The sequence below is a fragment of the Schistocerca nitens genome, chromosome 9 (genome assembly GCF_023898315.1).
Source record: "Schistocerca nitens isolate TAMUIC-IGC-003100 chromosome 9, iqSchNite1.1, whole genome shotgun sequence".
Lineage (NCBI taxonomy): Eukaryota > Metazoa > Arthropoda > Insecta > Orthoptera > Acrididae > Schistocerca > Schistocerca nitens.
The window spans coordinates 5,220,231-5,245,520 of NC_064622.1; the positions used below are offsets into that span (position 1 = coordinate 5,220,231).

A 25,290-nucleotide genomic window follows, 5' to 3' on the forward strand; every position below is an offset into this window, starting at 1 on the left:
CACAGGGGGTAGGTCAAAACGCACAGAGGCGTAGTGTGCCAAGGCAATGTGATCGCATGGGCGTAGCTTCGTTTCCTGGAGGGCTACGACGAGCGGACGGTGCAAGCGGAGCAGCAACTTCAAGTCCTCTCGGTTGGAGCGAATGCTGCGAACATTCCAGTGAATAAGTGCCATCGTGAGAAGAAAAGGAAGATGAAAGAAGGGGTCACCTCGAAGGCCGCTGAGGGCCTGGCTTCGAGCGAGTTCTGCCGCCGCTATCAGTAGGCGGACAGTCATCGTCCATTGGTTCTATAGGTTCATCGGCCATCTCGTTAAGATGGCCGGGAGGAGGAGCTTCCTCTGCCGATGGACGGCCAGATGTTCGGCTACCAGCGGTGCGGCCAGGCGAAACGGATGACGGCCTGGGGCGGCAACCGCTGGGTGGCGCAGGAGAAGAAATGCGCCGTGGCGGAGAAGGAGAACTGTGCTTCCTATGAGCCTTCTTGGAAGGTCTTTTAGTGGAAGTACTGGTCGACGGCTGGGAGGTTGAGGTACGTAGGAAGTCTGCACGGGACGGTTCCTTCTTGAAGGCCTGTGCATCTGACTTCTGGGTCTTCGTCTTGGCAGAAGCTGATGAAGGTGCTTGAGTTGGAGGGGCGACGGGAGGAAGAGGAGACGTCGACCGCGCGATCTTAGCACTGGCCGAACGGACGACCATGGTGCTGAAGGTCAGATCGCATGTCTGCGTCGCCACCTCCCTGGTAGTCCGAGGAGAGGCGAGGACAGTACTGTATTTTCCCGCTGGGAGCAGCGTGGGCTTCCTACTAGCAAATAGCTTGCGAGCAGCCGAGGTGGACACTTTCTCTTTGACCCAAATTTCTTGGATACAGCGTTCTTCCTTGTAGATGGGACAGTCGCGGGAGGACGCTGCATGGTCAACCTGACAGTTCACACAACGAGGAGACGGAGGTGGACAGTCACCCTCATGGGCATCCCTGCCACAAGTGACACATTTAGCCGCATTGGAACAAGATTGGCGAGTGTGATTAAAACGCTGACACTGGTAGCAGCGCGTAGGTGTCGGGACATAGGGGCGAACAGAAATAACCTCGTAGCCCGCTTTGATACGCGACGGCAGCTGAACACTATCAAAGGTCAAGAAAAGTGTCCGGGTCGGTACAAGGTCATTGTTGACCTTTTTCATGACCCTATGGACAGCCGTCACGCCCTGCTCAGCGAGGAAAGACTGAATCTCCTCGTCAGTCAATCCGTCGAGTGATCGAGTATATACCACACCATGAGACGAATTCAAAGTGTGGTGAGCCTCCACCCGGACAGGGAACGTGTACAGGAGTGTGGCTCGAAGCAGTTTTTGTGCCTGAAAGGCGCTCTCAGTTTCTAGTAACAAGGTACCATTACGCAACCTGGTACAAGATTTGACAGATCCGGCTATGGCATCGACGCCCTTCTGGATAACGAAAGGGTTGACAGAGGAAAAATCCTTTCCGTCCTCAGATCGAGAAACGACGAGGAACTGTGGGGCAGGCGGTAGTACTTTTGTCACTGGTAGCTGGTCACGTTTCCGTTTTTGGGCAGAAGTCGAGAGAGATGGAGTGAAATCCATTGCGGAAGAATCCCCCATGATTGCCAGCGTCTGCGATGGCGCGCTCCTTCCTCGTGGGGACCCTCTCAGAGGGCACTCCCGCCTTAGGTGAATGTTTACACCTCAGGTCACACCTCCCGAGAAACAGACGGAGGGACCAATCGGCATGGTCAGAAGGTATCAGCTCAAGGCAATAACCCTCCCTGGGCCTGGCCTTTACCAGGGGGTACGTGCGTGCCTTACTTGTCTACCCAGGGCGGGGAATTACGCGTTACCCCGTCACCGGCTACGCGTGCGAACGCGTGGGTCGGCCTTCAGGCGCGCACAGGGAGGAAGGAAGAAGAGGAAAAAGAAGAGAGAGAGGGAGAGATAGAGGACAGAAACGCCGAGGCGGAGACCAGAGAAGGCAAGGAGAAGAAGGCAAGGAGAAGAAGGCAAGGAGAAGAAGGCAAGGAGAAGAAGGCAAGGGAAAGAGTAAGGAAGACAGTGAGATGGAGAAGAGCAAAGAAAGGAACCAACCAAAGGAAGGAAGAAACGAGAATAAGTGAAAAACCGAAATGACCGCAGATAGAGGTCGTGGAACCGTCCGTCTCCGGACGCAGGCGCGAAGTACCCCCTTGAGGGGGAGGGACTCCTTTTAGTCGCCTCTTACGACAGGCAGGAATACCACGGGCCTATTCTAATCCCCGGACCCGCAGGAGGAGTTTCTGGGATTTGCCTTCAGTGAGTGATATAATTCTATTGAACTCACCGCTATTTTCTTAAAACACAGATCGATAGCGACAATCGATATATTCCAAACTGAGGATTTCAGATGTTAACGTTTTGTTTGCCATCACCTGAATTCTACGAAATGAAAATTGGTTCTGATGCAACATAGCCGGCCGGTGTGGCCGAGCGCTCTAGGCGCTTCAGTCTGGAACCGCGCGACCGCTACGTCGCAGGTTCGAATCCTGCCTCGGGCATGGATGTGTGTGATGTCCTTAGGTTAGTTAGGTTTAAGTAGTTCTAAGTTCTAGGGGACTGACGACCTCAGAAGTTAAGTCCCATAGTGCTCAGGGCCATTTGAACCATTCTTTTGCAACATAACAGTCACTCACGGCGATTACATAAAACTTCTTGAAATTACGAGGGGCGTTCAGTATGTAATGCAACACATTTTTTTGAAAGGAGGTTGATTATATTCGGGGTTACAATACACCATATTATTCCCTACTCTTTTGACTTCAAAACCCAACTTTGCAACATAATCTCCGTTCAATGCGGCGTCCTGACGCCACCTTTATGGGAGGGCTTGCATGCCCACACGGTACGACTCTACCGGTCGACGTCTGGCTGCATCAGTAACCCCCCCATAACCGTGCTTCCCGTGGAGTGCGCCCTTCATTGGCCCAACAGACGGGGTTGAAAGATGCGAGAGCTGGGCTGTAAGATGGATGAGGACATTAGAAGCAAGTTTTGTGAGCTCATCTCTTGTGCGCAACTTGTGTGATATCTAGCGTCGCCATGCAGAAAGAGAAATTGGTTTGCATTTTCGTAGCGACGAACACGCTGAAGTCGTATCCTCAGTTTTCTGAGGGTAGCACAGTACACCTCATAGTTGATCGCTGCACCATGAGGGCGGAACAAAACAGAGTAACACCTTCAGAGTCCCATAAGACCGTCGCCATGACTTAATCGGCTGAAGTTGCGGCTTTGAACTTTTTCTTCGGAGGAGAGGCTGTGTGGCGCCAGGCCGTGGACTGCCATTTTGTTTGCTATTCGAAGCGATGAACTCGTGTTTCATCGCATGCGATGATCAGAGGCGCCTCCGCCATCGACTCACTATGCCGATAACTCCGCCCAGACCAAATTCAGTTTGAGTTTTGTAGCCCTCGTTTGACCATTGCTCAGACTTCCGTGTGGAAGACACAGTAACGATGATCGCTGGTGTAGAGAAGCAGCTGAAAGACTGAAAGGAAATAATTCGCCAGGCCTGGGTAGAGTCCCTGTTCCTTTTTACAGGCACTGCTCTACAGCGTCGGCCCCTTACTTAACTTGCTTTTATCTCTCGCGCAGCGCAAAGTCCCAAGCGACTGGAAAAAAGAGCCAAGTGACTCCTGTATATATGAAGGGCAAAAGAACAGACCCACAACATTACAGACCAATGTCTAACATGGGTTTGCTGTAGAATCCTTGAACATAGTCTTAGTTCGAACATAATAAATTTCCTTAAGAGGCGAAAGCTTCTAACTAGAAATCAGCACGGTGTTAGAAAATATCGCACGTGCTAAACTCAGCTTGCCCTTATCTCACATGAGAGCCTGCAAACCGTGGATGAAGGCAACAGGCAGATTCGATATTGCTAGATTTCCGAAAAGCATTTGACACAGTGCCACTCTAACGATATTAACAAAGTTACAAGCACACGTAATAAGTTTTCATGTATGTGAGTAACTAGGGTATCGTCACGAGTGTATCAAGGAACTGTGATAGGGCAGCTGTTATAGTCTACACATGTAAATGATTTGGAGGACAAGGTGAGTAACAGTCTGCTACTGTTTGCCGCTGATGCTTTGGTGTATGGGAAGGTGTCGTCTTTCAGTAACTATTGGAGGAAGCAAGATTACTGAGACTAAATTTCTAGTTGGTGTGACGAATGACAGCTAGCCCTAAATGTAGAAAAATGTAAATTAATACAGATGAGTTGGAAAAACGAACCCATAATGTTCGAATAGAGTATTATTAATTTTTTGTTTGATACAGTGAGGTCGGTTAAATGTTAAAGCGCAACGCTGCAAAGCAGTATGAAATGGAATGAGCATGTAAGGATTGGAGTAGGGAAGGCGATTGGTCGTATTCGGTTTATTAAGAGAATTTTTAGGCAAGTGTGGCTCACCTGTAAAGGAGGCTGCGTATAAGACACTAGTGCGACCCATTGTTGAGTACTGTTTGAGTGTTTGGGATCCACACCAGGTCAGATTAAATGAGGGCATCGAAGCAATACAGAGGTGGGCTGCTGGATTTGTTACCGGTAGCACGGTCTAACATAACAGTCGCGACACTCACTGCTGTGAAAGTTGTTGCCGTTTGAGAGATGGAGCGACATTAGCGCTCCAAGCGGCAGGTAAGGTGAACGTCAGACGCGTCGTAAGCATAATGTTTGTTTGCATCCATTTCCTACGTAATTTCCAAATTATTCGAGTTATTTTCTTGCCTCCAAGAGTTTGTGTAGTATCAGAAGGCATATATGTTTCTAAAAATGATTCTAAAATAAGCGCAAGTATGGACAAAAACCATGAATAGAGTGGCAAGCTATAACACATTCGTGAAGAAACACTTGTGACATTGGACAGAATTGCAGCTTACCATGTTGATATCAAAAGAATATAAACACACAGATTCACATGTAAGAAGCACAGACATGTACCTCTACATGCAAAAGCGATCGACAGCTCGCTTTTCGTTCTGTAGACCTACTGTGTTTGTCATTGTCGCCACAGGTACGACCTTCATCTTTATATTATTCTAAGTGGGACAAGCAACTGCCAAATAGCGGGAGAAATATACTGAAAACATTATAATGAGCTGATTACATTACATTTCACGAAAAACCAAATATTTGAATAATTTTCAAACAATCTGTCTATAGGCATTTTCCTTGTCCCACAATAGTTTCGCTCGAAGTCTAGCGATCTGCACATTCTGACACTTCACACGCTTTTGTAAGACACGAACAGCTGCACTAATCTAACCACTTCATCGTAAAAGCAGGTCTGTGTTGATGATTCACACGAGTCTGGCACTGATACATGGAGAGTTGAACTGGCTGCTTCTGTGTCATAGGACTGTTTTATAGCTTTAGAATGACTGTCGAATCTTTGTGGCAGTTTCCTCTTCATCGTCAGCTGAGGTGGCTTATTTGGAATGTCAAACTGTGTGGGTACTGCATTCCATACGAGTGTGTTATTGTCTGCGTTCATGAACTGGTTTTGTTCGAAGTGTAGCGAACAAAACCTAATATTAGGTAAACTGGGTCTTTCTTTATAAGGTCTTCTCGTCTGCTATTAACTAGCCATTTTCTGCTCCTAAAACTAAACAGTCACCATTTATACACATACAGTTTGCAAGTGAATCCTGACGATACAGTTTAGTAACATGATGGTATTTACCTCTCAGGATCCTTAGGAAACATAAAAAAGACAGCTGTGGTGTCTTCTTCCTGTTGCTGCTGCAATTTATTGCGCTACAAACGCTCCCGATGGTAAAAACCATTTTATAAATCAAAATAAACAATCACTATTCGCTTTCACGATCGCGCCGAACTCACAGTTCAACCTACCGGCCGCTTGGGGCGCTGCTGGCGCTGAAGGCAACAAAATCGAGGCGAAGTGTCGCGACTGTTATGTTAGACTGTGCCGGTAGGTTCTGTAAGAGTATTGTCATATCGCTGGCTTGATTGTGGAGTATCTTTGCGGGCAGCGCGTTTGCAGAGTCGAGCACGGGACACGGAGCTGTTATGTTGTGCCGTCAGTAGCTCTACATGTAAAAGGCATTGTTACGGAGGTTCAAGTGTTGATACAAGTGCTGTTGCAGTAAAGTAATGAGATATGGAGGTGAATTCAGTGAAAAGGGCCGCAAAGAAGTAATTAAATATGAGCAGTGCCGCCGATAACGTACTTGTGTGTCCGCTCGTCGCGTGTCGTACCCCCTACAGCATCAATCATCCACGCCGTGTTCGGTCTCCCAGATGAACTAATGTGAATCAGTAATACTATTTACCACAAAAAAGAGCATTTAAGTGCCAGTGAGCGTGAGAACGTGCGTTCGGTCATCGCGTTTCGCATCAGCAACAATCATCCGCGCCACGACGGTTACGCGCACGCTCGCACAAGTGAGAACTGAAAATTTAACTTTATGAACAGTGTTATATTATTACTAGTGTCAAGGAGGACTGTCACAAAAAATCTGTGTATGCGTGACGAGCGTAAGAACTTTCGTGTGACCATTCGGCTTCCGCATCATCAACAATCACCAGCGTCGCGTCGGTTACGCGTACGCTCGTCTGAGTGATATTATGGACTGGTAATCATCCACTAATTGGGATAAACACTTATGACTTAGAATGTAAACAGTGCAACCTGCCATTTTCTTATCGTCTCAGAATATAGTTGTTCATACCAGACGTAGGACAGTGTTGTGTTTAATGTTGTGCGACTCCTCTAAATCAGTTTGTATATTTAGATGCATAATTTGAGGCAAGCCAGCAGCAATGTGGAGCAGAACAATATGACCGCCGCGGGAGTATCAGGTACGAGGTGTGGCCAGGGCACATGGTCAAGAAACGAGTACCCCCGGCCGTGTTATATGGTTACGAGTCTTTAGAACCTGCAATTTTAGGATAAGTAGTGCCGTATAATTCGGAGACTAAACTGTTTGTGTATAAACAGTGACTGTTAACTTGGATTGTTGAGAGACATAACGCGAGCTGTAGGATGTGTACGCCAAAGAACTTGTGACACAGTAAATACACTCGTCCGATTAGTGACAGTGCAAAGAACTTTTGCTACGAAGTAAACGTACTCCGTACTTATGACGACCCTAGCGGCACCTATGAGCGGAAGTGGAAACATTTTGGCAGCCGACGTGAGCGGCGCCTAGGAGCGACTCTGCAAACATAACCACGCTTTGCAGAGAGGGTGCAGGGCTGACAGCGGCACGGCGTCAACTGAGTCGGCGCTACGGAACGGCCGCGACTACGGAGCCAGAAGACAACGCAAAGTAAGTTGCGCTTCACAACGTTACCTCACGCAACTGAAACAATGAGAGTAATTAACTGGCAGTGCAGATTGCGTTCTATAATTACGTAATCACAAACAGTGACAGTTAAAATTCTTTTGTATCACTAAGGTACGGGACATTACTTACTGTGCCGATCATATAGTAAAGTAAATGTCACTGCCAGACCCTGATTACTTAGTGGTCTAAAATTATAACAGCAGTTAATACAACTGCAGGACAGTATTCACGCTAGCTTATATTTCACTCTTTTTCTTCTGTTACGTGATCTTGTGTGTTATGTGCGCTTCTGAGCGCGAATTACAGCATTGAATGCATACGGCGTTGTAGTTTGGTTGTGGTTATTGCTGTCCATTCTGTGCTACGAGTGTTATTGTGATTTGTTTATTTCTTGCTTGGGTGACTTATTCGTTGTTCAATATGGCAAATAATGAGGTTGGTGCAACTGCAGTAGACAGGGAGGTGAAAGCAGGCCTTTTAGGTGAATAATCAGGTGGAGACGAAAACAGAAGCAAATAGTAGAGAAATGTCATAGGATTCTGGTATAGGGGATAATAGTTTATCAACAGAGTTGGGAAGTCCAAATGCAGTGCCATCACCAGTCATGGAGACGCCCAAACGAGAAGAGTGTAGATTTAGGTCTCACCTGTCTATCGTTGACACGTTCAAAGCATTATTACATGATAATAAACAATTGAAGGAAGATATTATACGATCGGTTGAGCATGAGAACAAACAATTAAAGGAAGATATTAGGCGATCACTAGGCAACCAGAAATTATTATTGCAAGAATAACAAACAATTAAAGGAAGATATCAAGCAATCAGTGGATCAGATAAACGAACGAGTCAGTAAAAAGATCGACAAGACTAATGAGGCTCTAAGGAAACTGGCTCAGTTGAAGGATAGATGAACTTACCGTTCGGTTTGAGGAGAACGTTGCAGGCAATGGTAAACGTTTTGAAAGGGTAGAATCGCATGTCAAGGAGGTGAAGGATGGACTTACTAAAAATGTTGAGGTTTACGACGAGTATTTTGAACAACTGGATGAGGAATTGAAACACTGTAAACACAGGGTATCAGCTGTTGCACTAAACCAGGATGCTTATGCACGGGGAATAGAAGAAGTGTGCAGTGAAGTAGGAAAGACTAAGGAGCAGGTCGGTCAGCAGGTGAAGAGCGAAGTGAAATCACCATTACGTGATGGAAACATTGCCGAAGATAGCTTAATTGGTATACAAAATGATTTCGAACCAAATGGAAGATGGCATCCTAGAGATTTCCTAGATCAATTTAAGGGCGTGTTACATGAATTATGGGATGAGCAGAGAAAGGTGCGCTTTGTTGCAGCAAGATTGGAAGGTGAAGCTGGTACCTGGGGTATGAGAATAGGACATAAGTGTACAACCTTTGCCGAATTTTAAAAGGAATTTTTGCAACAATATTGGTCGCGACGGAAGCAAAATAAAGTACGTAACAGTCTTTACCAAGGTAGAAGTTTTGAGAGCGCCTGACCAGAACTTAAACAAATTTTTTCAAGATTATTATGAGAGGAACTTGTATTTAGGTGAACCAGTGACGACAGAAGCAACAGTGTCCCTGCCTGTACGTGAACTACCGACAGGAGTTCAGGATAAGTTGTCAGCAATTCCTAGAGATGACGTAGAGGCAATGAAGTCAGCCTTAGGACAATTAGACAACGATTCACAAGGAACAGGAGGAGGAGAAGGTGACAGTGGAGTATCAGGGGACAACGAATCCAATACAGATACCCATTCGAAGCATAACAATAGACACAATGGACGACACTGGAATAATAATAATGACAGGAGACATTACGGTGGCTATGGCGCTCAGAGGCGACCGTGGTGGCAGAACTCAAGGCATGACGCGTCGGATGACCAGCTGCGAAACTGGAAACATAGCAAGTGTTGTCACCAGCATTCTTTATCAGCTCTGCAGGGATGTCATCAACACCCATTGCTTTGTTGTCCCATTGTCCTTTTAGAGCTTCGTCAAATTCTTCTTGCAGAATGTCATCTCCCTTATCATCTTCGTCTACTTGCTCTTTTCTTCCTATTACTTCCTCCAAAAGAGGTGTTCCTGCATACAACTCCTCTATGTATTCTTTCCATCTCTTCACCGTGTCTTCACCAAACAGCATTTTCCCCTCTTTGTTTTATATTGAGCCTGAGAGTGTTGTTTCACATTAAAAAAAAATGATTTGCTGTTTTGTAGGCTAAATCAGTTCTTCCATTCTGCATATTTTCTTCCACTTCCTTGCACATTTCCTCAAGAAAATTTTCTTTTGGGTCCCTAGCTTTCTATTAACTAAATTCCTTAATTTTCTATATTCACCTTTTCCTTGTTCATCAGTTGCATTTTTGCATAGTCTCCTGTTTTCTATAAGCTCAATAATATCTGCTGTAATCCATGTCCTTTTGTTTCTGGGTTTAGTTTTTCCAACTGTCTCTTCTGCAGCTTTTTATATACTAGATTTAATTTGATCCCAGTCTTCATTTACTCCACCATGTTGAAAATTTTTAGCTAGGTTGTCTGGTTCGTGATCATAGCGGTTTGCCAGTCCCTCAGTTTTCGGTTTTTCTAGTTCCCAATTGAGTTTTACTGGCTGCTTCTTCAAACACTTCAATCTGAGTGAACTTTTCATCAGGAACAGGTTATGGTGTGAAGTGCACATTAAAGTGAAAGAAAATGCGCAGCCGCTACTATTTCGCGCACGCCCTGTCTCCCATCCAACACGTCAGAAAGTTACACAAGAGTTACACAGGTGGAAAGACAATGGGATCATCCAACTCATTTCTCCAAGGTAGTGGGCACAACCTTTAGTAGTTTTAACGAAGCCTTCAGGTGGTTTACGTCTGTGTGCTGATTTTAAAGCATCAGCAAACCTACAAACTGTCATGGCTTCTTTTCCTCTTCCACGTCCAGAGCAGTTGATGGTCAGACTGTGACAGGGCAGATACTTTGCATAAACTGATTGGTGTGGGACACACCTACAGCTACCACTGGACAGCAAGCAGTCCAACCAGTGCTTTGTGATGAGCGTTCCCCTAGGATTTTTCCAGTTTCAACGACTACCGTTTGGAAGTGCTTCGGTTACTGCAGTTTTTCAATGGTTCCTGTAACAGATAACTGGAAAGGTGCCGTCTGCACAAACTATTTAGACGATATTGTAGTCACGACTCCTACGCCTGCTGAACATTTAGTAAATTTAGACTGTTTGTTTCAATTCTTTCTGCAGTTGGCATAAAGTGCAACAAAGGAAAATACTCCTTTTTCCAAGAAGAACTGGACTACATAGCTCACGCTACTACATCGTAATTGGCTGCAATTAGAGATCTGCTGGTACCCCATAATGTTAAAGAGTTCCACTCACGGGGAATCCCACGCACTATGTCAGAGATATTCATAACGCTGCGCAAACTGCCGCACCACTCTGCCAGCTGCGCCGGAAAGATGTTTCTTTTGTGTGGTACAAAGAACGCCAAAATTAATTTAAAAAGGTAAAAGACGCATTCTTAAGCCGGCGTCGTTTGATGCACTTTGGCCCAGCTAAGCATTTCACGTTAGCTGTGGATGCACCTTCTCATCTTCTCATGGGATCGGAGCAGTGTTCCCCAATGAAATTGGTTCTTCTGATAGACCTACTGCTTTTACCTTGAAAACTCTGACCAAAAGGCAATGTCAGTACAGTCATCTTAAAAAAGAGGCACGCGCCATTGCCTATAGTATTACGAAGTGCCACCAATATTTTTACGGCCAGGAGTTGTATTTGATGAGAGATCATCGGTGTTTGTCAATCTTGCGAAGACTTTCCCACCTCAGGCAGCGCACAAATTGCAACGTTGGACTCTGATATGGTGTAACTATCTGTATGAGTTGTTGTAGACGCCCAGACAGGGTTCGCAAGTACTCCAAGCCTGCGAGGCCACAAAATACAGTGACAGGGAGCATCACAGTGCCCTTCAGTTGAAGAGGAATGGACATTTCTGAAAGGGGCGGTCACAGAAGATGGACAGAGGCACATAGGCACAAGCAAGGTAACTGCGAAGAAACATTGGGTAACAGAAGGAATATTTCAGTTTATCAACGAGAGAAGAAAGTAAACGAAAACGTTAAGGGAAATGCGGGAATATAGAAGAATAACCCATTTTAGAATTAAAGCAATAGGAAGTTCTGGGAAGGCAAGACGAAATGCCTACAGGAAAAATGTGAATGAATCAAAAGAAGACCGTCGTCGTAACACAGATTCAAGGTATATAAAAGTCAAAACAGCCTTCGGGGAAATTAAAAGCAGAGGTGTCACCACTAAGAGTGCAATCGGAATTCCACTGTTAAACGCACAGGAGAGGGCAGGTAGTGGTACATTGAAGGCCTCTTTGAAGGAAGGGAAGTGGTTGATGACCTTGTTGGGGAAGAAATTGGAATCGTTATGAAATCAGAGTTTAATAGACCTTGGAAAACTTGCAATCAAGTAGGGCATAAGGTGTAGGTAACATTCCTTTGGAATTTCGTAAGTTATTGGCGGAACAGTAGCCAATAAACTATGCCAGTGGATGTGTATAATCTATGAGTCAAAAGACATACCATCAGTCTTCCGGAAAAATATCATGCACACAATCCCGAAAACAGCAGATGCAGTCAAGCACTGGAAATATCACACAACCAGCTTAATGGCTCATGCATCCAAGTTGCTGACAAGAAAAATATACTGAGGAATGGGAAAGAAAATCGGCTTCTGGAAGGGTAAAGGCACCAGAGAGGCATTTGTGACGTTGCGAATGCTAATGGAAGCAAGACAAGAAAAATCTAGACACATGCATATGCCTGTAAAAAACTTTAGGGAGTTTAAAGACGGTGCAAGATGTTCGAAACTCTGAATAAAATAGGAGTAAGCTAAAGGGAATGACGTTTGCCATAGAATGTGGACAAGAACCAAGAGTGAACTATAATAGTGGAAGACCAAGACCAAAGTGGTTCGATTATAAAGGGTGTAAGACGGAAATGTAGTTATTTGCCCCTGCTCTTCGGTCTGTGCATTGAAAAAGCAATTTCGGAGTGAAAGGATATTAATGATAAGATTAACTGACGACTTTGATGTCCTAGGTAAAAGTGAAGAAGAATTACAGGACGTGTCGAATGAAATGAACAGTGTGATGAGTGCAGAATATGAACTGAGAGTAAACCGAAGAAAGGCGAAAGTACTGATGAGTAGCAGCAATGAAATTAGCGCTACCTTTAACATTAAAGTTGGGGACCACGAAATAGACGAAGCTAAGGAATTCTACGAGTGTCACCTTCGAAGCAAAATAACACATGACTGATGTAGCAAGGAGGACGTAAAAAGCGCATTAGCACAGGCAAAGGGGGGCATTGCTTGCCTTAGTTTAGGAAGAATTTCTGAGAATGTACATTTGAGCACATCATTGTAGGATATGACTGTGAGACTTCCGGAACTGAAGAGAATCGAAGCGTTTGAGATTTGGTGTTATAGAAGTATACTGAAAATTAGCTGGACTGATAAGGTAAGGAACAGGGTGGTTCTCCGCAGAATGGGCGAGGAAAGGAACATTTGGAAAGCAATGACAAGAAGAAGAAACAGGGTAATAGGATATGTTCAGGCATTAGGGAATAACTTCACTGGTATTAGAGGGAGCTGCAAAAGGTAAAATCTGTAAGGTAAGGCATGCTACTTTGAGACACAAGAGAGGAATTCGTGTCAGGCAGCAGCAAATCAGTCAGAAGGCTGATGAAACAAAACAAACAAGTACACACACAGTTTCTGTGTAATGCTTTCTTTCGTGCACGGTGATACAGCAAGTAACAAGGGATTGTTCAAATATTACACGTTGTATTTAGTTTACAGGCGTACGCTAGTATACAACCATCGCCACAGCAAACCATTCGCAGTCTAATGCCTAGACAAGGCCTATCCAGACTTTTGTATACAATACGGTCTCCAGTCGAGTACATATGGGATATCATCGATGATAGCTGCAGCGTCATCCACAAACAGCACTAACCGTCTCTGTAGTGACCAACCGAGTGCAACGGGAATGAAACTCCATCCCACACACTCACATCCGGCACCTGTACAACACAACGCATGCACGTCTGCATTCAACATTCTGGCTGATACACCAGTTATTAATGTACCAACATTTCGCATTTGCTATTGCTTACCTCGCGCTTACGTGAAGCTGTGGTCTTGGAATATTAAGCATTCAAATATGTTACCTAGACAAATGTATTCCGGAAATGTAATTACTCTACATTAACTGTTTGTGATTCTTGCAGTTTTTTCCATCAGTGTACATACAATGCGCCAACTTTAAGTTAGCCGACCGCTACCTAGTCCACAATCGGTAGAAGTCGGTAAAAGTCGGTCAGCTTCGGCGGTAGTCCTTTGTTTTTCGTTGCGACCGACATTAGCTCATTAGCTAGCCGACAGTACCGCGTGGGGTAGCTACTTTTGTCTGCTGCGTCACTTAGCTGCAGTTCTGATGTGTTACTGCAGTTAGGATCTTTATTAAACGTATCAATACGTAATACGGTTTGAGTTTTGTTTACGAACAACACTAAAGCGAATGTTTGCTTCCGTGCCTGACCCAACACTGCACTGGCCTGGCGTGGCTTGCTTCCCCCGCGCAGCACCCCCCCCCCCCCACCTCCCCCCTTGGCGGTCTATGTGGGGGCCGTGTTTGCTTCCTACTTTTCCCGCTACCTTCTTCTGCAATCTTCCGACTTACAGTTAATGCACTGTAAGTCGGCATCAGCACAGTATTTGTGCGTCTTGCTCTTTCTTTCATATGTTTGGGAACATTGTGTTGTGGGCTGTACAATATTTCACTCGTGTTGGAAAAGTAGACGCCCAGCAAAGTGTGCGCCATTGAGCCAGATAGATTCGACCACTCACAGTAGAGTAGTTCACTGGTAAAGCGCTTAGACAGCGGGAAAGCTTAAAATTACATGAAATGTATTCGTATTTGCGGATATGGACAGCCATCAGCTGTCTAATGGAATGACCCTACCGAATGTGCTAACCGGGACTCGAACCCGGATTTCCTGCGTATCGCGAGCGGTCGCCTCACCAGTAAGGTGTCCCAACACGACTTACTGCCAGATCCAAATTCCCATATGATACCAACTATCTTTGTCATTCGTTATGTAGATTCCCGTAAAAGGGAGACATTTTCACTGAAGGTCATTTGTCCAGTGCTGGCGGATAAACACGTTATTGCAGTGCCTTTGTTGTTCAGAAGTACGATGCAAATTTCCTTCAGACATGCTTGCATACGTAATACGTGGATCTGGCTGTTAGTCATACTCGGATAGACTGACGGCTCGCAATAAGGGCGAAATGCTGGTTCGAGTCCCAGTCCGACACAAATTTTCATTTTCGTCTTTCCATTTTACAGCTGACGGTTGGCCACATTTAGCTAATGCGAATACATTTCATGTACATCATAATGTCTGCAGTCTACGCAGGCTGTTAACGAAGATACGAGCATGTGGAATAAGTTCACAGATATGTGAGAGGTTCGAAGGCATCTTACATAATGGGGCCCAGTATGTTGTCGTCGACGGCGAGCGTTCATCAGAGACAAGGGTATCGTCAAGAGTGTCCCAGGGAAGTGCGAAGGACCGCTGTTGTTTCTACACTCCTGGAAATGGAAAAAAGAACACATTGACACCGGTGTGTCAGACCCACCATACTTGCTCCGGACACTGCGAGAGGGCTGTACAAGCAATGATCACACGCACGGCACAGCGGACACACCAGGAACCGCGGTGTTGGCCGTCGAATGGCGCTAGCTGCGCAGCATTTGTGCACCGCCGCCGTCAGTGTCAGCCAGTTTGCCGTGGCATACGGAGCTCCATCGCAGTCTTTAACACTGGTAGCATGCCGCGACAGCGTGGACGTGAACCGTATGTGCAGTTGACGGACTTTGAGCGAGGGCGTATAGTGGGCATGCGGGAGGCCGGGTGGACGTACCGCCGAATTGCTCAACACGTGGGGCGTGAGGTCTCCACAGTACATCGATGTTGTCGCCAGTGGTCGGCGGAAGGTGCACGTGCCCGTCGACCTGGGACCGGACCGCAGCGACGCACGGATGCACGCCAAGACCGTAGGATCCTACGCAGTGCCGTAGGGGACCGCACCGCCACTTCCCAGCAAATTAGGGACACTGTTGCTCCTGGGGTATCGGCGAGGACCATTCGCAACCGTCTCCATGAAGCTGGGCTACGGTCCCGCACACCGTTAGGCCGTCTTCCGCTCACGCCCCAACATCGTGCAGCCCGCCTCCAGTGGTGTCGCGACAGGCGTGAATGGAGGGACGAATGGAGACGTGTCGTCTTCAGCGATGAGAGTCGCTTCTGCCTTGGTGCCAATGATGGTCGTATGCGTGTTTGGCGCCGTGCAGGTGAGCGCCACAATCAGGACTGCATACGACCGAGGCACACAGGGCCAACACCCGGCATCATGGTGTGGGGAGCGATCTCCTACACTGGCCGTACACCACTGGTGATCGTCGAGGGGACACTGAATAGTGCACGGTACATCCAATCCGTCATCGAACCCATCGTTCTACCATTCCTAGACCGGCAAGGGAACTTGCTGTTCCAACAGGACAATGCACGTCCGCATGTATCCCGTGCCACCCAACGTGCTCTAGAAGGTGTAAGTCAACTACCCTGGCCAGCAAGATCTCCGGATCTGTCCCCCATTGAGCATGTTTGGGACTGGATGAAGCGTCGTCTCACGCGGTCTGCACGTCCAGCACGAACGCCGGTCCAACTGAGGCGCCAGGTGGAAATGGCATGGCAAGCCGTTCCACAGGACTACATCCAGCATCTCTACGATCGTCTCCATGGGAGAATAGCAGCCTGCATTGCTGCAAAAGGTGGATATACACTGTACTAGTGCCGACATTGTGCATGCTCTGTTGCCTGTGTCTATGTGCCTGTGGTTCTGTCAGTGTGATCATGTGATGTATCTGACCCCAGGAATGTGTCAATAAAGTTTCCCCTTCCTGGGACAATGAATTCACGGTGTTCTTATTTCAATTTCCAGGAGTGTATATACATAAATGGTTTGGCTGAGAGGGTGGGGAACAATCTGCAGTTGTCTGCCGATGATGCCGTGGCGTCCGGTAAGCTGTCGAAGTTGAGTGATTGTGGGAAGAGACAATACGAGGTACACAAAATTTCCAGTTGGTGTGATGAATGGCAGTTAGCCCTAAATGTGGAAAAATGTAAGTTAATACAGGTGAGTAGGGAGATCGAAACCTCTAATTGTCGGATAATTACTAGTGTCCTGCTTGACAGTCAAGTCGTTTACATATCTGGACGTAACGCTGCAAAGATATATGAAGTGGAATGAGCATGTGAGAAGACGAATGGTGGACTTCGAAAGGAGACCGCACATAGGTCGCTGGTGCGACCTATTCTTGAGTACTGCTCGAATGTTTGGGACCCGTACCAGGTCGAACTGAAGGAAGACATCGAATCAGCTCAGAGGTGGGCTGCTGTACTTGCAACCGGTGGATTCCAACAACACCTAAGTGTAGCAGAGGTGCTTCGGGAACTCAAATGGACCATGTTACACTATTTCAGAGCTGTTCAAATGGCTCTGAGAACTATGGGACTTAAAATCTCAGGTCATCAGTCCCCTAGAACTTAGAACTACTTAAACCTAACTAAACTAAGGACATCACACACCTCCATGCCCGAGGCAGGATTCGAACCTGCGACCGTAGCGGTCGCGCGGTTCCACACTGAAGCGCCTAGAACCGCTCGGCCACACCGGCCGGCTTTCAGGGCTGTCGAGGGGACTCATTTGCTTGTACTGATGAGCATTACTATGTGGTAAATTTTGGCCACAGACAAAATTTATAGTTTTTTTAGTTATTCCAGCATTAAATAAATAGACTTCTTACTCGTTTCCTTAGCGGTCGATCACGTTTTTCCCCCTCTCTTAAAGTTACCTGCCAGACTTCAAATTTATGTAACAGATAAGTTAAAATTTCTGTTATATTTTTTTGCGTGAACGCGGGCGTTACTGCTACGAAGAATAACTGAGAGGGGAGTCCCTGTCTCGCTATACGACCTCAATTTAAATTTTAATTAGTGTAATCACCTTCATACTAGTCTGTTTCCCTACAGATGTGTGTGTTTTTCAGTAATTTTCAACAAGAATATCTCTTTTGGGTACTGAAAAACCAGGAGTATTTGCGTGACTTCGATGTTTCGCAGCTGTAATTCAAAATTGGTAGTATATACTAACCCTAAAGTTCTTTATTTTAACTGGAAGCCTATTCACGTAAACTCTTTTTATCAAAAGCTCTGTATTTCTTCTCTTGTCCATCCACTCGTTACTGTCCTACGTACAAATATTCATCAACTGGTGCTACAATTTCATTGTTAATTTGTGTTATTTTCTTTTCGATTTGTGGATCATACGTTACTTTAGGCTAAATATAGTTGATTTTCAGGGCTTTTTTCTTTCAAATTGGGTTTGGTTTATCTGTATTAGGTGCAGATAGCGCAATGATTTCAGCAAAATGTAGGGGGTTTGGATATATTTCATTGACAGGTATTTATTCTTCATTTTTGGAGTTTAAGGACATGAAAACTTTCTCTGCAACTACTGAGAATAGTTTTTGAGATTTGTAATCTCGTTCCATGCCTCCCCTTTCGATCCTTAGTTTAGGGTGTTCCGACAAAGTATAATAGAATCTGTATTATTGGTGTATATGAATGACAGTATGCTATAATAGGACGAATCGCTGTCTTCTGTTTAACAGACTACTAATACAGATTTCGTCAAAAAAGTTGCAAAAGCTTTCTCCATCTTCGTAAATCCCAGGGAGATAGGTAATCCACACTTACCGATCCGTTCTGTAATTTCATCCACGACTTGCAGAAAATCCCGTGTCTTAGTTTGCAAATATTCTTTAAATAGTTGAGTAAATTCTTTTGGATACCTTTTCCTTCATCTTCAGTTATTATGATTATTTGTAATTGTAAAATGGTTTAAGACCCTCATTTTCTACTTTACTTCCTTATCGTTTGATAAATGGACTGTTTCAGTTTTAGTACCAACTGGACATGATCAAATCACTTTTCAATTTATTTCACGCTCTGAGCATGAGTTACAGATAAACACTTTGCTCCCCTCGGCAAATTCTTCTAATGGTGTTGTCTTTCGTTTACGCAATCATTCTCAAAGTTTCCAGAATGAGACTTTCACTCTGCAGTGGAATGTGCGCTGATATGAAACTTCCTGGCAGATCAAATCTGTGTGCCGGACAGAGACTCGAACTCGGGGCCTTTGCCTTTCGCGGGCAAGTGCTCTACCAACTGAGCTAACCAAGCACGACTCACGCCCCGTCCTCACAGCTTTACTTCCGCCAGTACCTCGTCTCCTACCTTCCAAACTTAACAGAAGCTCTCCTGCGAACCTGGCAGGACTAGCACTCCTGAAAGAACGGATATTGCGGAGAAATGGCTTAGCCATAGCCTGGGGGATGTTTCCAGAATGAGACTATCACTCTGCAGCGGAGTGTGCGCTGATATGAAATTTCCTGGCAGAACAAAACTGTGTGCCGGACCAAGAATCGAACTCGGGACCTTTGCCTTTCGCGGGCAAGTGCTCTACCACTCCATCCCCCATCCCACAAACGTAAATTCGGCACCTTTACAGAACACCGCATGCGCGTTTGCATGCTTGCATTAAACGTACTGGCGGTTACAGTGGTTATTAATGTACCAGCATTTCACGTTTTCAATGTCTTATCTGGCGCTTATATTAACCTGTGATCTAACAATGCTGATCACTTAAATATGTTACCCAGACAAACGGATTTTCGAAACATCATTACTTAACATAATTACTTTTTGATGTGAGTTTTTTCCTCCGTCACTGTATACTAAGGGCGTAGATGGTTATATTAAGTGGTAAGCAACATCATATTACGGCAGTATGTCTTATAATGTGTATTTGTATTTGTCGATGCACTGTACAATGAATGGAGATTCAATGACTAACTGTTTAAGATGTACTAAAAACATTGTAGATCTAGTGTTGTGCTTCTGACAGGTAGGAAATTGTGTTCCTCAGACTTGATTAGCTTATTTCAGTATTGTACAGTCCCTGTTTTTACATATCTAGATGTGTGGGAAACGAATCAGCAGATGAAATTTCGCGTGTGGACATCGGAAATGCTTTGTTTTTATATCACAACAAAAACAAAATCCTGTTTAAACTCTTACAAATATCAAAGTTTGAACGTTCGAAATAGACAAATCTGATCTCAACTAAAGTCTCACATCACACATTTCAGTGGAGTTCGGCACAGTTTCGGCATCAATGGACGGTGTGGTATTGTCGATTGTGGCTTAACTGGACTGTTTAGCTTTACTCTCCACTTAACAGGGCAATGGTACTTAATTTTCTTGCAGTAAGTACTGGCAGACTTGTCGACGTTTTGCCAGTGTGAGCTCGCGAAGAAACGTGTTTATTGCACTGTGGCACGCAAGTACATTTTACTGCCGCGATTCAGGGGAGGATGTACAGGCTGAGGTGAGCCGCATACTCGGTCGGACGTATCTGAAATTAACTCCTCTACAGTTTTTCTTGTTGGCCTACACAAGATCCTTAGACGGTTGCAGAATGACCAGATTGCCCATGGATTGGGCAGAACGTACTGTGCACTACATTTTATGGAATGCATGCAGTGTTAGGCATAACAAAGAGATTTTGTGATTGACTATGTAAGGGACAGCTGCAGGAGAGGTGGTAGTCACAAAACTTTAATTAACTTTGAAAAAAAATGTAGTTACATGTTTAAGGTTTCGTTTGTTCGCAGGTAGATGACTGAAGTACGGGTATACATTGCAATCCCCACGCCTCTGTACCATAACACGCCACTAGAGGAGGAAAAAAAGAATAACGCAGCTCATTGATAATGTAGAATCTCGGGCTGTGGCTAGTTTTTCGAATTTGAGGAGGAACAACGAGGACGCCTCCAGTATATTGAAGCACATCTGAGTGTCTAAGAACGGAGAAGGAGACGATTTCTCTGCGAAGAATTGGGAATCACAGCAGAAATAGATGTCCTGGTGCTCCAAGTGTTGCGTATCACATTTGGGGCGATAGTGGAGAAGATGAAAAATCAGTCGTGGATCAACAACTCGCACGACATTTTGATAATGACCAACGCTGCCACCTGCTGGGTTCCTCTACACAACACTGAACCAACTCATTCTGCTGCTTCTGCAAACCGCTGCTTCAATGCTCTGCATTCCCTTGACATGACACCCAGTCACTTCTTCCCAGGCTAAGGACGAGATTATTTTCAAGCTGGAATATTTCCTGAACAGACAAAATGCAGATATCTGCAACCAAGACCTCTGTTGCGACAAATGTATTGCACTGAAGGGTGAATATGTGGAAAAGGACTAAAGCATCAGCATATTTCTTGGTCACAGCTTGATATTTTTCCCATGGTGATGATGAAAACTTACGAGTACTGCTCTCGTCAGAGTAAGAGTTAAAATGTGTGTCAGTTTTCTTGTAATATGGGAACTGACCATTCCTGTGTAAAACACTTTGTACTAAAATGTCTAGAGAACCAGAAGAAGAGTGCAATATGCACTCGATCACATCCTGTGTTCAAGAATCCTCTGTGTATAATCTGGAAAGTGTGTAGTGTTAGTGTGTGGGAACACGCGTGGCAGAAGGTGCGAGCAATACTGTACCAGTAGAGGTGGTCTCGGCCGACGTGCACTGTGAAGGAGCTTCACAGATACACGGCTCCGTGATGCTCGAAGAACTGCACACTGGGTACGGCGTCGTGGGCCACGGAGGATTCGTGGGACAGCTGGTAGGGCAGGTTGCAGGCTCAGCTGTCGAGGAGCACTCCGGGCACACCGGGCACTGTTCAGTGGTGGAGCTCGGCGCTGTTGTCGGGCAGGGCTCTGGCTCGGGGCACTCTGTGGGCTGTGTCGTAGTGGGGCACGGCTCAGGAGGCAGCGTGGTGGGGCAGGGTTCCGGTTCAGGACACTGCGTCGTGGGGCACGGCTCCGGAGGCGGTGTGGTGGGGCAGGGTTCCGGTTCGGGACACTGCGTGGGCTCCACCGTCGTGGGGCACGGCTCCGGAGGCGGTGTGGTGGGGCAGGGTTCCGGTTCGGGACACTGCGTGGGCTCCACCGTCGTGGGGCACGGCTCCGGAGGTGGTGTGGTGGGGCAGGGTTCCGGTTCGGGACACTGCGTGGGCTCCACCGTCGTGGGGCACGGCTCCGGAGTCGGGCATGCTGCAACGAGTAGAAACTTGATGAGACTACAGTGCTCCGAACACTTACCTTCCGGTATTCTTTTACGATGGTTTCCACAAATGTGGACAGCCGTAACTCTGCAGAATACACCGTTGGCCTGTGAAAGGATGCATTGAAACTAACGTAATTTTACTTGATACGCATATATGCTGTGGTAGGAGCAACATATGATTAAATTTTGAAGATGATTTGAGGGTGTACAGGGTATCATCTCAGGCGGCAACGATATCTCTAACTCGCCTGAGCATCGAGTCGAAGTGAGCTCGAGTGGCAGACACTGGTATGTCATTCCGTGCTGCTTCAAATCTACGAGGGATTATGAATTGTAGTGGCTGCCAAGTGGTGGTGTGGCAGTCTCTTGGCTGAACGTTTTGAGATGCTTCCAGTGCGTGAGACACATATGTAATGTGCTGACCAGTGAAATCGTTGAACATGCCGTGTGTCGAGGTAGATAAGGACAGCACAGGCTTGTTGGTAGATAGCATCAAGGACTCTTCAGAAATAGGGTACAGCCACTGGCATTAACATGGCAGAAATGTAACATCTGATGTCCAAATTACAGAGGTGGTACCCCATATCATCACAATAGGTGCTGGGCCCATGTGACCATGAGAAATACAATCTGGCAACATTTTTTCTTCTCGGAACCTCCACATACGTCTGTGCGCAGAAATGAAACTCGTTTGGAAAGATGACATGGTGGCACCCTTGTGCCTGTTATTAAATGGTGGGCGCACCACACTCGGTAAACATCTCGCTGGTGACACCTAGACAGAACCTGCAACGATGGTCGCTGTACTGTGAATTTGGTGGTACAGGCGTAGTTACACTGTCCGTGTGCGTACTTGTCACACTGCAAACAGACACAGTTCCTGATTGAACTAAGAGATGTGCCTTTACGATCCTGCATGGCTGGACGATCTATATGCCTGTCCTGTCTGGCGCTCATTGTGTACCTCATTAAGATCCTGCATGGCCTTCAGTATGGCCATCAAAGAATCCACCCATTCCATGCTCGTATACCAGTCATGGACTCCCAACCAAATCAAGAGCAATACTATAGGGCAATAAATCAGCCTCAATAGGCTACCAGCTGGGGTGAACGAATTATAACACACTCTGGTAGGTGCATCTCCTTCTTACATGAGGATAAATCGATCTTCTCACAATCAGCCAACATACCCAAGCGAGTAGTATATAACATGTCAATTTGACGCTTGTTGGATGCCACCTTCATTGTGTTACAATTTGATGACAAGCTGTGTGCCTTACGAACAGGAGGCAGTTGGGGCAACCAATTTAGCTGTAATGATGCCATTCCGATGTCTGTCAGGCCAGTTGCGATGCAGGACTCTTGACTCACTGGTGGGGATCCAGTCTCCTTGTCGTTTATGTACTATGGCTCCAATCTGCAACCAATGTATCTGCCAATAACGCCCGAGGACTATGTCGCGCTCCTTCGATTTATGTTTGCTTTTATTTATACTAAGGAAACCCGCCGAAACATTGCACTGAATATGATATGTTTTTGCTGCAGCCACTACAACGGTGATTTCATCATTTAATGTATCGATAAATGAAAGATAATACCAGTAACAATGAGACAAAACCGAAGGTTAGATGCGATACTTCTGGAGTCTGTTGCATCATTTTAAATAAATAGGTATTAACACAATGTAATATGTGTCACAACATTTTGATCGTCTGCAGCATATGTAGTTACAGCTGTTCGAGTAACCGCTTTTTCTTGATTCTTCTTGACTAATGAAAACCAGTGCAATCAAAAAACAGTTATACTAAGAAAAACAGAAACATTAAGAATAGTAGATCTTTAATCTTAAAACTATTTCAAAAATTAAAGCAATCAGGTCGAAACCAATAGTCCGCACATTCGTTGATTTAAAAAAAAAAAAATACGATTCTCTAGATAGACAATCTCTGTGCAATGTTCTAGAAGAACGCAGACTAGATGCCAAAACTCGAAATTGATCGAACAAACACTAGCAGAAACAAAATCAAACAATTAAATTCACAGATGAAATTTCGGAACCATTCTTAGTTAAAACAAAAGTAAGACAAGGGTATGTATTCTCGCCCCCAGTATTTAACATAGATTCAGATAAAGTAATGAAAGGATGAAACATAGAACTAAGAAAGCAAAACTTTTGGAAGCCAATCGAAGTAGGAACAGGTCAAGGAAAATTGGGCGTTCTATATTTAATGTTTGCAGATGACTTAGCGATTCTAAATGACAGTGAAGAAACAGCAGTAAAACAAATCGAGACCATCAAAGAATGTGCAGAGAAGGATGGCCTGCAAATTTCCTGAATTCATGTGTTCCAAGTTAGATATTCCGAAACTTTAAACAAATTGTGGTGAAAGCAACCGAGTCGAACACTTTAAATACCTCGGTGAAATTATTGAACCTACAGGACTTGAAAAACATTGCAGAGAATCAAGAAAGCGTCCAAATTTGTATAACAGAAAATGCCTGTCAAAAAGCACTGAAATCAGACACTGTAACACTGTAATCAAACCGACAGTCACATATGCGGGTGAAACACTCTCACGGAATCGAAAACTAGATATACAAAAAATTAAGAAAGTAGAGAGAAAGATTATTAGAACAATTCTGGGACCACGATATACGCAAGATGGATACAGACTGCAAACCATCGAGACAACAGGAAAAGTATCAAACATCGAAACTGATGTCAGAAAGTGACGAATGAAGTTCTATGGACCTAGGCAGATTACGTGGAGACAGACTAACTAAATGTCCAATGGACTACGTGATCTAATGGACTATGTGACATCACTTAAAGCATCGATACCCTGGGGAACTGAAGTTAAGAAGGATTTGACAAAAGCCAAAATTGATATAACAAACACATTAGACAGGGATGCATTCAGAAACAAAATTGACCAATGGAAGTTTACTCCAGAGAGGGAACCAAAACCATAACGACCAAAGTGTATCAAAGAACGAAAGAAGGCATTCGGGGAGAAAATGAAGAAATATTGGGAAAAGACGAGTAATAAGAACCTTAAGAAAAACGAAAATAACCTGCTTATCGTGCTCCGGTAGGGACATTCGCTAATAAAAATAACAATAATAATAAAAAGGCAGGTAGTCCAGATGATACCACAATAGAATTTTTAAATTTCTGTTACCATGAAACCATAACAACTTAAAGAAAATTAGGTTTATGACACTGTATTTCTGTTGTGCAGTGACTTTTATCAATGGCTATGCCTCTCTTTAAACAATAAATTACAAGAAGATACGAAGGTTATTTAATGAGTAGCTTAAAGAGCTACGACCTAAGAAATTTAGAGTTATTCAGAGAAGACTAATAAATGAGAAAGTTTTCACAGTGAGGAACGTAAATACTCGGACACCACGAGATTTTACTTCGTACTATCATAACTTTATTCTTAACAAAACAGAAATAAAAAATAGTCAATTATTATGTTAGAGCGGATGTCCAATAAATAACAGTAAGAACTTCTTTTACACAATTTGTAACAGTTGTTAAATAACATTGTTCGATTTTCACGTTACTGT

The 25,290-nt window shown here is 45.0% G+C and overlaps 1 protein-coding gene across 39 annotated transcripts in view; it reads right to left on the bottom strand.

The window, feature by feature from the left end:
- The window catches only part of LOC126203575 (mucin-2-like), a 366,840-nt gene that overhangs the window by 160,385 nt on the left and 181,165 nt on the right, over positions 1 to 25,290 (bottom strand). For all 39 annotated transcript variants that reach the window (XM_049937906.1, XM_049937910.1, XM_049937908.1 and 36 more), the window contains exon 9: positions 21,147 to 21,701. In XM_049937906.1, coding sequence (XP_049793863.1) covers positions 21,147 to 21,701 — 555 coding nt within the window. The remainder of the gene's footprint in view (positions 1 to 21,146; positions 21,702 to 25,290) is intronic.